Source organism: Mya arenaria, chromosome 16, assembly GCF_026914265.1.
Source record: "Mya arenaria isolate MELC-2E11 chromosome 16, ASM2691426v1".
Lineage (NCBI taxonomy): Eukaryota > Metazoa > Mollusca > Bivalvia > Myida > Myidae > Mya > Mya arenaria.
The window spans coordinates 28,505,414-28,518,663 of NC_069137.1; the positions used below are offsets into that span (position 1 = coordinate 28,505,414).

At 31.9% G+C, this 13,250-nt stretch overlaps 1 protein-coding gene across 15 annotated transcripts in view; it reads right to left on the reverse strand.

Moving 5' to 3' along the window:
* LOC128221911 (talin-1-like) overlaps positions 1-13,250 on the reverse strand; it is a 134,981-nt gene that overhangs the window by 10,763 nt on the left and 110,968 nt on the right. For 11 of the 15 annotated variants that reach the window (XM_052930562.1, XM_052930568.1, XM_052930570.1 and 8 more), the window contains 3 exons: positions 8,106-8,141; positions 6,312-6,436; positions 4,277-4,402 (listed from right to left, as the gene is read on the reverse strand). In XM_052930562.1, coding sequence (XP_052786522.1) covers positions 4,277-4,402; positions 6,312-6,436; positions 8,106-8,141 — 287 coding nt within the window. The remainder of the gene's footprint in view (positions 1-4,276; positions 4,403-6,311; positions 6,437-8,105; positions 8,142-13,250) is intronic. The other 4 variants (XM_052930571.1, XM_052930577.1, XM_052930578.1 and 1 more) reach the window with 1 other exon arrangement.

Below are 13,250 nucleotides of genomic sequence, written 5' to 3' on the forward strand. Positions count from 1 at the left end.
AGTATATTGTTTTCTAAAAAATAGAGGATTTGACAGGAGTTGCCATTCAAATACAAAACATACTATAAACAAATTTAGGACAAGTTTTTAATCAAGCTTGAAAACTTTCCAGTAATGAGTTTCATAAACCTTGGTATTAAATGGTAAAAAATTTCTTTGATCACATGAAAAATTTGTAGTCAAAAAGGAAGATTTTATTCAATTGTGGTAACAGGTTTTATGCAAATTTAGTAAGACAAAATGAGGTCAATTTCAGTCATATAACGCAAGCATAATACAGAATAACATGGCATGATTGTATTGCACTTATAACAAGGAAAGTCATATGATTAAAAAATGATTAAATTTACTAACATAAACATTACAAAAAAATGTTTTGACTGACAACACATTCACAATGATAAGATTAGAAGAATTATTGCAGTTTTTCAAAATGTTTTATCTGAGTATAGAAAAAATTAAACAAAACACTTTGAAACTAAATGAGAACAATAAAGTTACACAAAACAACATGAACTATCTTAACTAAAAAGCAGTGAATTATAATGCAAGTGATCATTTAAGTTTAGTACTACTATCGCTTGACCCACTAATTAACTTTTCATATTTTTCAGCAGATTATTATTTCCAATTATAATATGCCATTCTGTTGTTCCATAGCAATAAGATTGTCTTCATTGTTTTATACGTGGGTATTTATTCCATGTATACAACATGCATACGGCAGATATGCAATTAATAATAAAGGTTAAAAGGTTGATTATTGTCCTGCTATTTAATACATATGCGAGCACAAATCCTTAGTCTCCACAAGTTTTTAACAATCTTTGACAGAGGAAACGGGAGACCAATGATTAGAACCACAACAAACGCCTATCCAAACCCTATTCATAACTTATCTGCTGCCTAAATAGCTGAAACATATTCGCTTAAGCATTTTCTACTCAAAAATCTTATATACCATTTTCTTAACTTATATATTATCATTACATGAGGTAGTGCAATTCTTATTTCAAATACTGTTTGGTTTTACTTATAAAAGTATCAGTTCTCAAACTGTCACAAATCTATTTAAAGCATCTTAATAGATAGATGGTGCTCCAAAGGAAAAACTGACCAATGGGGAAATGGCCCCTAATCCAGGATTTTGTGCCAAATTTATGAAGGCAAGTACTCAAAATATCTTATCTAAATACTTCTAATTACTCTGGGATAGAACACATAAACAGACAGCATTCTTTCTCTATCAACAAACTTTTTTTCATTTTTTGGTTAAGTACTTGATGAATGTCAGATATAATATACATAGTTGTGGAATACAAATTTCATTGTTATTTTTTACTGAAAGTTATCTGACTACTGTTCTCCAGAAATAAGGCACTGAAAAAAGGGGGGAAGAGGGGCAACAATTTTGAATATAACTAAGAAAAGGGCCAATAAAGGGGCCATAAATATGGATACCGCAGTCATTTTTGAGGCATCAGGGGCCCCAAAGGGCTTTCTCCGTGTTCCAATCTGAAAATCAACACACAAGGAAAACACATACAGAGTAAGAATATAGATTATATTGCACACATATATTTGGGAATAAAAATGACCTACTCTTGCACCTTTAAAAATACTTATTGTGCACCCTTTCAAAATGCATTACATATTTACCCCTTACAAAATGTACTATTTGTGCACCCTTAGAATATGTCTTACATATTCACCCCTTACAAAATGTATTATTTGTGCACCCTTAGAATATGTCTTACATATTCACCCCTTACAAAATGTACTATTTGTGCACCCTTAGAATATGTCTTACATATTCAACCCTACAAAATGTATTATTTGTGCACCCTTAGAATATGTCTTACATATTCACCCCTTACAAAATGTATTATTTGTGCACCCTTAGAATATGTCTTACATATTCAACCCTTACAAAATGTATTATTTGTGCACCCTTAGAATATGTCTAACATATTCAACCCTTACAAAATGTATTATTTGTGCACCCTTAGAATATGTCTTACATATTCAACCCTTACAAAATGTACTATTTGTGCACCCTTAGAATATGTCTTACATATTCAACCCTTACAAAATGTATTATTTGTGCACCCTTAGAATATGTCTTACATATTCAACCCTTACAAAATGTACTATTTGTGCACCCTTAGAATTTGTCTAACATATTCACCCCTTACAAAATGTATTATTTGTGCACCCTTACAATTTGTCTAACATATTCACCCCCTTACAAAATGTATTATGTGCACACCCTTAGAATATGTCTTACATATTCACCCCTTACAAAATGTATTATTGGTGCACCCTTAGAATATGTCTTACATATTCACCCCTTACAAAATGTATTATTGGTGCACCCTTAGAATATGTCTTACATATTCACCCCTTACAAAATGTATTATTTGTGCACCCTTACAATTTGTCTAACATATTCACCCCCTTACAAAATGTATTATGTGCACACCCTTAGAATATGTCTTACATATTCACCCCTTACAAAATGTATTATTGGTGCACCCTTAGAATATGTCTTACATATTCACCCCTTACAAAATGTATTATTTGTGCACCCTTACAATTTGTCTAACATATTCACCCCCTTACAAAATGTATTATGTGCACACCCTTAGAATATGTCTTACATATTCACCCCTTACAAAATGTATTATTGGTGCACCCTTACATTTTGTCTAACATATTCAACCCTTACAAAATGTATTATGTGTGCACCCTTAGAATATGTCTAACATATTCACCCCTTACAAAATGTATTATGTGCACACCCTTAGAATATGTCTTACATATTCACCCCTTACAAAATGTATTATTGGTGCACCCTTAGAATATGTCTTACATATTCACCCCTTACAAAATGCATCATTTGTGCACCCTTACAATATGTCTTACATTTTCACCCCCCATTACAAAATGCATCATTTGTGCAATATTAAACAAATAAAATACTAACATTTTCCAGCATGATATTAATGATATCTGATGATTCTTTGAAGACATTGAAGGACAAGGTACAGCTTTGATGAATAATACAATAAATGACCATTCACCAGTTTTATTATCATTATGTTAGACATTATTGGTGATATATGAATCCTTGTTAATACCATATAATGGAATGTTGAATATCTGAATTTTTAAGTTGAAATTCAATGATTTTTTTTGCAATGGGACAGAAATGCAAGAAATAGTTCTAAACAAATCTGAATCCAAATGAAAGCATAGAAATGCAAACAATTCATATTAGAGAAATATTAGACCAAAAAAACAAACAAAACAAAAATGATAGAAGAAAAGGGGGTATATGAATTTCAACCATTCAAGCATTTAAACGGCATGCCAGCAACCAAGGCAATGAATGATGATGATTATGATGATGATTATGATGACAATGATGAAATGGTGCTCATTCCAACTGATTTTATGACATTATAAAGCTTACTAAATGTTGGACATTTTGGACCTTTTTCAGCCGAACATGAGCATTTTTTTTTACTCCCCAATGCCACTGAACTATTTGGTGGCTCAATCGAAAAAGAGCAACAAGCAAAAAAATATCATGTTTGCCACACATTAACACTTCAATTACTAGATAGATTTTAGCAACCATGTGAATATCTACACCTTCTAAATATCGTGAGCTTAGTGCAAGATGGTTGTACCTAAATGTGGATATAGAATGCGGTTAAATAAACATCTTGTAAGAAGCCCTCATATGTCGCAATCCTGCATTTACTTTTATCATACATCTTCAGGGAAAGGAAATAAGTGCATATCAATATTGTCTGGCTGAAAAAGATCCTTAATATGTGTCAAGTTTCTGTTAACACATGACATTTAATTCATGCAATATGTACAACTTAAATGAGTCATCAACATAATCATTATCATCACCATAAGTATAATGAATCAAGTACCCGGTAGTTTTGATGAAGATTATAGAACGAACAATCACCATGATTTTTATAAGATTTGTTATGGATATTCATCAATGATGTATATATATATATATATATATATATAGAATTTGATGTCACTGATTTATTTGTCCCACTACCAACTTGGAATTATAGATGAAAGAAAGGCAGACAAATTTTGAACATGTAAAACAGTTTCCATTAATTTCTTTTAATCAAAATTATGTAGTGATGAAAATTTCATAAATAAATATGAGAAACAAACTGGACAAAACAAGCAAATCATTAGTCCCTCTAACTTGCTACTTAAAACAAAAGAAACATACCTTGCCCTGCGCAACTAGTTCTCTCTGAGCGGCAGAAGCAGATTTCACCAAGGCCGCAGTTGCTGCAGCAATAGATTTAGCCGCTTCTAGAATTTGCTCATCAAAGCTCAATGACATGTCAGCATCCTGAAACAAAGGAAAACAACCAAGATATGATATCCTCGTCAGCGGAGATAGAGATTTTAACATCATCATAACATGATCATAACTCACTGTGATTTCAATAAGAATACATTTTTTGTATTCTATTTTTCTAAATTAATAAAAAATCAAAATAAGGGCTTCCTCTGTGAAATCGGAAAGTGGTTATTTTTAAATGAGAAAATAAGAAGAAGTATACATTGAATGTTTAAATTCAGATTTTGTTTGATTATATTCATTATGCCTCAGCTTTGCATCGGTTGTCTTCCAGTATTTCCTTAAATCATGCTACTAGTCCAGACATAAACTGTTTGGTATTCAGTGTTTTTTAAGCCTCCTTTTAGTTTCTCTGCCTGTTGAGACATCATATGTTTGATATTCAGAGTGAGTTAAGCTTCCTTCTAGTTGCTCTGCCTGTTGAGAAATAATTTGTTTGTTATTCAGTGTTCTTGCTCTTTCTGTCATAATGTATCATATGTTTGATATTCAGTGTTAACCAAGCTTCCTTCTAGTTGCTCTGCCTGTTGAGAAATAATTTGTTTGATATTCAGTGTTCTTGCTCTTTCTGTCATAATGTATCATATGTTTGATATTTAGTGTTAACCAAGCTTCCTTCAAGTTGCTCTACCTGTCGAGACATAATATGTTTGATATTCGGTGGATATAATCCAGCCACCAAATATATCAAACATATCTAGCCTCAAATAAGGTTTTTATTCAGAAAACAAAACATTGCTGTTAAAATCATTTTTTACTCTCATTAAACACTAATACAATCCCAAACATTTCTTTCGTCATGTTCATTCATTAATTGTCCTCCAGGCTCCATATGTTTCATCATTACTTTCAACAATACATGACTGTGATCTCTTTTAATAATACACACATCTATCAACAATCTGTGTGTTTCTCCATTACGTTCAACAAACAAATTGTTTCCTGGTAAAATTCAACAAAGCATGACCCGTTACATTTAATAATACATGTTCTTTTATTACTTTCATCAGTACTTGTGTCTCCTTTACTTTCAACAACACATGTGTCTCCATTACTTTCAATAACACATGTGACTCCATTACTTTCAACAAAACAGGCGACTCCATTACTTTCAACAACACCTATTTCCCCATTACTTTCAACATTACATATTTTTCCATTATTTTCAACAATACATGTGTCTCCATTATTTTCAACAAAACATGCGTCTCCATTACTTTCAACAAAACATATTTCTCCATGACTTTCAACATTACATATTTCTCTATTATTTTCAACAATTCATGTGTCTCCATTATTTTCATCAATATATGTGACTCAATTATTTTCAACAATATATGTGACTCAATTATTTTCAACAATTCATGTGTCTCCATTATTTTCAATAATTTAATGTGTCTACATTATTTTCAACAATACATGTGTTTCCATTACTTTAAACAATACATATTTCTCCTTTGCTTTCTTCAAAATATATGTCTCCATTACTTTCATCAGTACATATGTCTTCATTACTTGCATCAATGTGTGTGACTCTATTACTGTCATAAATACATGTGTCTCCATATCTTTCATCAACACATGTGTCTCCATTACCTTCAACAATGTTTCTACATTTCTATCATGAATATATATGTATGTCTTCGGCACTTTCATCAATACATGTTTTTATATTTTTCAACAAAACCCATTTCCACGTCATTTCTACAAAGCCTGATATTCAACAATATTTTAACTCTGAGAAGACGTTCTTTTGATTGTTAAACTCAGTACAGACCTTGACCTTTCTCCTTTTTTGAGGTTGGGAGAGCTTGACCTTTCTCAATAGCAGAAGGTTGAGACATTTCTAAATTAAGGGATGATGTATTTTCTATTTAAAGTCAAACCCAGTACTAACCTTGACCTTTTTCCTTGGCTGAAGTTGGGATAACTTCTTCGCAGCAGCCTCGATGGAACTGGCAGCTGACAGTAGCTCATTCTCAGCGATAACTGTGGGGTCTTGAGGGTCAACCCAATCAGTTCCTAAATGGGAAAATAAAATGCTCGATGTTACTGAGTGTCACATGTCAATGATAAAGCATGTCATCTGGAGGAGAGATAAATTCCAGGATTATGATGTTCTAAAGCACAAAATACTCAAAGGTATGACAGTTGTTGTCTTGGTTTTATTAAAACTATTCATTGACAGTAACGGAGCCTTTAAACAAGATTGATGGGCCTACAGATAAACAATGAAAATACCATTCATAATAAAAATTGCATAAAATGTTAGCCAAAGTACTTGTATTTGATGAGAACATGTTTCCTACATAAGTGTCTTATTATGCTTTAAATTGCAATAGCTACTACTGGTGCATACTATGGAATTGGCTTGAAAAAAGGAGCTAAGATTAAACCAATGTTTATCATTAAATGTCAATGTAAAATACATTTTGTGAATCAGTAAATAGTTTGATAACACTAAGAGACTTTGCTTCACCTTTACAATATAAAATATATACATTTTTTAAACTCCGGCAAAAAATTCTGTTAAATACTTTTTTTTTTAAATGGTAACATATTTTATTGAATATGTAAAAAAACAATTCATTTAATGTGTCTAAATCTACTTTTAAAGGAGAGCGGGCATAAGTGGTGGGCAAATGTTAGAGAGGGGAAACTTTTAACTTTAACTTGAATATATCTAATATCTATCTACATAACAAAAACTGTAGCAACACAATAGAACATTGCGCAATCTCAATATCAGCTTCATAATTTTGGATTACATGTGTACTGTAACTCAAATCTAGGAACATGAAAGATATTAAAAACATGACAAATGCTTTAAATTGGTGACTTTTCTTCCTAAATAACTGACACATTTCTCTTGTTGTAACGCTAAAACATTTAACATGAGCTCAGAGTTCTTTACCTTGATTTCTTGGACTTGTATGTGAAATGTTAATAAGAAACGTGCTTCGTTCTATGGTATTGCACCACTTGTATTTCATGATATACAAGGGAAATAATCTTAACATGAACATGACAACACTCATCTGGTTTGATGGAAAAAGGGAATACCAAGTTTAATAATTAAATCTTACATTATTTTAGAAATTATCAATATTCCCTCAAAGCCTTTGAAAGACCTTCTGACAAATTTACAAAGACACAATGGCAATGACAATTTTTCGAAAAACAGACAAGCTCAAAATAATTCATGCATAAAATGTATTAAATAACAGTACTGTGTTGACCTCTCAAAAACAATGATCAGCATAACCTTTGAAGTAGTTCATTTAAGTTTAAAGTCTTAAAATATTAAGAAAACTTTAAAATAGTTTAACAGCCACTTCACTGCTTAAGTCTGAAAAAGTATGTGGAGTTAGAGTTTATTAAAACAAAGAAAACCAAAAGAAAAGGTAATTTTGCAAAACTGAAAGTTGTTTGTTTAATGATTATTCATACCTTGTTGTTTTTATTTCAATTTGAGTCCCACTCTCTTTTATTATCATTCCGTCAGAAAACTTCAGCTAATCCAAGTTAGGCAAAATGATGAAAGAAGTATATTTTGTGTTTGAATTATGTCACCATTAAACATCAGTTTTGCAACATTACAAATAAAAAGAACAATGCAAAACTGTGCTATTTGTGGCAGTTTTGCAGCTAATCTCCACGATGCTGATCACGCCCATTCATTTACATCTACCTGGGCCGAGCTGTGACCATCGCACGTTCACATTATCTGTGTAAAAACATGGATTACAATTATCTGTGTAAAAACATGGATTACGAGTATCTGTGCTGAAACATGCATAACAGTTAAATATCCTGAAATATGGAGTTCAATTATTTATGTAAAACATGAATTACATTGATCTGTGTAAAAACATGGATTTCATTTTTTGTGTGCAAAACATGAATTACATTTAACTGTTCTGAAACATGGATTTCAATGATCTATGTGCTGAAACTTGGATTTTAATTATTTGTGTAAAAGACCAATTACATAGTCTCAGAGTGCTGACATTTGTATTCAATTACCTGTGCTGTATCATGAAGTAAATGAAATATTGGTGTTAGAACATGAATTTTAATTAATTTCATACTCTATTCATTACCGGATGTGCAGGAATGCCAAAGTTTCAAAATGAATTCTGGATATTTAAACTATAAAAACAGTTCATGCACAATGATTACAAACAAAAATAATGACTTGTAACTGTTTAACTGTGATTATATCACTTCTAGTCTACCAAAAAAACATGCGAGATTAATATCAACAAATACTCAACATTTCTCACATTTTGTAACAATAGGCCATAATTTTATAAATTAATAATAAATTCATTTTGAGAATATAAACCATAATCTAGAGTGGCATTTGGATTCAGTACATAAATGACTGTGCTCTCTCTTAAACGTAACTTACAACCATTGCCAATTATTTTCATATTTATCTTATAATTTCACTGATAAATAAAAGAATATATTTCTCATATACAGGCAGATTATAACATGTACAAATGTACGAAAATAATGAGGTACAAAGATTTACTATCTAAAATAATCAAGGAATAAAATGTTGAAAAAATAACGTATCACATATTATCATAAAATTATATTGAATATAAATATTTCTGTACCAAATGCTGTCAGTTAATAAAATGGAATTCATTCAGAGCATAATTTATTTTTGTTATGAACTCATCAATGTGTGCTTATACTGTGGATAATTTATCTGCGCGGTGAATTTGGCATTAGGGATATTGGGGAGGTTGGGATGCACCAAATGTATGTGTAGGTATGTACTCCTATAAGTCATTTTCCTTGTGTATTTGACATACTGTTCTTAACTTGTACAATGTACATGCACCTGAATGACCCAGTGCATAAAGAGTAGTCCACATGTACATGTACCTAAATGACCCAGTGCACAAAGAGTAGTCCACATGTACATGTACCTGAATGACCCAGTGCACAAAAAGTAGTCCACATGTACATGCACCTGAATGACCTAGTGCACAAAAAGTAGTCCACATGTACCTGCACCTGAATGACCCAGTGCACAAAGAGTAGTCCACATGTACATGTAGCTGAATGACCCAGTGCACAAAGAGTAGTCCACATGAACATGTACCTGAATGACCCAGTGCACAAAGAGTAGTGCACATGTACATGTACCTGAATGACCCAGTGCACAAAGAGTAGTCCACATGTACATGTACCTGAATGACCCAGTGCACAAAGAGTAGTCCACATGTACATGTAGCTGAATGACCCAGTGCACAAAGAGTAGTCCACATGAACATGTACCTGAATGGCCCAGTGCACAAAGAGTAGTGCACATGTACATGTACCTGAATGACCCAGTGCACAAAGAGTAGTCCACATGTACATGTACCTGAATGACCCAGTGCACAAAGAGTAGTCCACATGTACATGTACCTGAATGACCTAGTGCACAAAAAGTAGTCCACATGTACATGTACCTGAATGACCTAGTGCACAAAGAGTAGTCCACATGTACATGTACCTGAATGACCTAGTGCACAAAAAGTAGTCCACATGTACATGTACCTATACAAGTAGTTCATCCCAACCTCTGTAAGAACTGTGCTGGATTTTACATAAAAAATGTTTGCATTATTGCATAAGATAAATGTTATTTACCATTTTTTTTAGTGTAAAATAAGGATTTCAATTTACTGTGTAAAACATCGGTAACAAGTCATTATCAAGGTGAAAAAATGGATTTACTCTCAATAAATAATAATAACATTTATTCTTATTTTTTTTGTCAAAATTTGGATTTCAAGTCGGAAGAATTTGTTAGAATTATATATATATTCAAATCCATCTGTTAACAGCATGTGAAACAGACCAAACATTTCTATCTAACATGCAGAGATGACGTATACGATTAAACTCAAAACATGATACAAGAATCACCCAGTGAAAATAGGAATACATCGCCATATCCTTACAAAATATAACGTTTATTGAGGAGAAATGGAATTCAGGGGAGTTTAAAACCAACCCTTCATATCAACTTAACAAGAGAGCCACTGAGCGAGCCACAACCCTCATCTGTTATTTTTTAGTAGAAAAAGGGGCGTAACTCAAAAATGATTTAACCAGATTTGCTATACAAGAGCATATTATCTCTGGCAACATGTGTACCAAATTTCATTTGAATATCTTGAATGGTTTTAGAGTAACATAACTGTATAGCAAAGGTTTTTGTAATCCAACACCAGAGACACCAATCTTACAAGCTATGACAGTATCTTATTTTTTAGGCCTTCGAAAAAAAAAACAAGGGTAATATTTGAACTACTTAAAATTTTATAATTTCGATTGATATGTTTCTATTACAAATCATCCTTGAATGGCTAAAACAAAACATGATTTTCTTCAACATAAGTGGCGTAAATATATTCATATTTTCAAGGTGGTGTTTTTGCTACTACATTGTATATGTTTTATACCCACATACCCATAAAAGTAACTGCAAATTTAGGGAAGAAGTTTTATTAGAAAGACTATTGGTCACTTTAAGGCAAATTAAATATATTGGGGGCCTTATTTATAAAGCTTTTAATTGAAAAATTTCAACTGATATTTCTTCATTTTTAAAAAAATATTTTCATAATGCTAAATTTTTATCAAATTAATCATTTTGATTTATTTTTTTCCATTCTTTTTGGTAAAATTCTTCGTTGATATTTTCTCTAATATGCTTTATGAAAATGGCCCCTGGAAATAGAAATAAAAGACAGACAAAAGCCTTCAAGATCTAAAATAGTTGCTAACACAGACATACATGTAACCACCTCCATTAAAAGGCTCTTACATGTAGCTTCAAAGTCGCATATAAATGTTTGCGAGGAGGTTTTTGCTGCTGTAATGTTAACTTCTCTATGGCCAAAATTGTTAAAAAAATCCATCAACTGCCAGATGGCTTATGAGGTATAGCAATGATTGGGCTACACAGCACTATAAGTCACTTATCAGAAAATTTAAATTATAGCCCAGGTTACACACCACTAAATGTCAAACCTGTTCCAAGCATGCTCACATCAATTTGTCACATGCTCAGATGGGGAGAACAAGGGGCAGCACTGTACATGTGATTTGAAGTTATGACCTTGACATTGAAGTATTTACCTTAATCCTCTCAATGATACAGTGTTAACAGCATACAGTAAAAATATCACATTTTCTTCCAAATTTTTAAATAATGTTTGATTCACAAATGTAGTAATTCACATAATTCATTCACATGTAAACATTGAAAAGAGAGTTATTAAGGAATAGGAACTGAATGGAAGGGAGTTATCACGGGATACAGGGTGAATGGATGGGAAGGGATGTCCAATCTTCAATATAGATCACAATACTTAAATGCAGTTGTAAGACTTTGAACAAAACTCTGATGGCATTCTTCATTTTAAATGTATTTATAGTAGTTAAAATGTCAATTCTGGCAGTTTGTTAGCATGTGAAATAAAAAACGTTCTGGCGAATTGTTAGCACATACCCCCCCTTCCCCCCAAAAAAAATAAAAACCCCAAACAAACTCACAACTCTATAAACCTTTTTATGTAATACCCTACATTTAATATCAATTTACTTGCATATTTCTGTTTCATTAAACAGTCCAATGCAAGATATCTATCAATAAATACAATAACATCTTTTTATCACATGCTACACCTTGTTTCCGGTTTAATATAACCATCAAGTATTTTTTTATATTACACATGTGTAATATAACATTGCTCTTCTTCTATTGGTCAGAAAATATATCGCTCCGCATTTATATAAAAAGTTAATTGGCAAAAAGTCACTGCTAATTGGTAATATTCCTGTATACCAAACCTTCAATTCTTATTTTATTTCTATAATAAATATTTGCTTTGTTAGAGTAGTTGAATTTCTTTCTAAATATTAAGAGGATAACAAAGTATGTCGTCTTGATATCTTGAAAAAGCAAATTTAAAAGCAACCAAAATTTAGTTTATTTTAACCGAAAATGAACATAAACATTATGACGTCACATCTACTAGATGACGTCATGATGTTTATGTTCACTTCCGGTATAACAGAAAGAAAGATTTCGTTAAAATTAAAGTGTTTACAGTGTGATTTTTACTGGATATCATCTGAGAATGCATTCTTAAATAAACGGAATTAAAACGATCGGGTATATATGCTGTTTTAAATAAATCCTGGTACTACATTCCTGCAATGCATGTAGCGCGGGAAATGACAACACTTGGTGATATTCGGCTCATAAGCATCGCAGGTGAAACAGGTAGGGTTTTGTTTGCCATTTTATACCGGAAAAAGCATGTGATAAAAAGAATCTGACACTCGTTGTCATTTAATACCAATTTTTATTAAACTCGTCCAGGAAAACTGTTAGTAAGCTCGCCAAAGGCTCGCTAACTAACAGTTTTCCTGAACTCGTTTAATAAAAATTGGTATTAAATGACAACTCATGTCAGATCCTCTCTTTATGATGTCTGAAAAATATTGATGTTAATCAGAAACTGCTAATAAACAAACAAAAACATATTCAATCCGACAGAATGTAGTTTTAAATCAATATCCAATCTGACAGAAGGTAGCTTTAAAACCATATCCGATCTAATAGAATGTTGCTTTAAAACCATATCCAATCTTACAGAATGTAGCTTTAAAACCATATCCAATCTAACAGAATTTAGCTTTTAAACCATATCCATTCTGACAGAATGCAGCTTTAAAACATTCAAAGTTAAGGGAATGCCTTGCAAGCTTTGTTCTAAGTTTTTGTTATGTTGTATAAACCTGCGAAAGACGAACG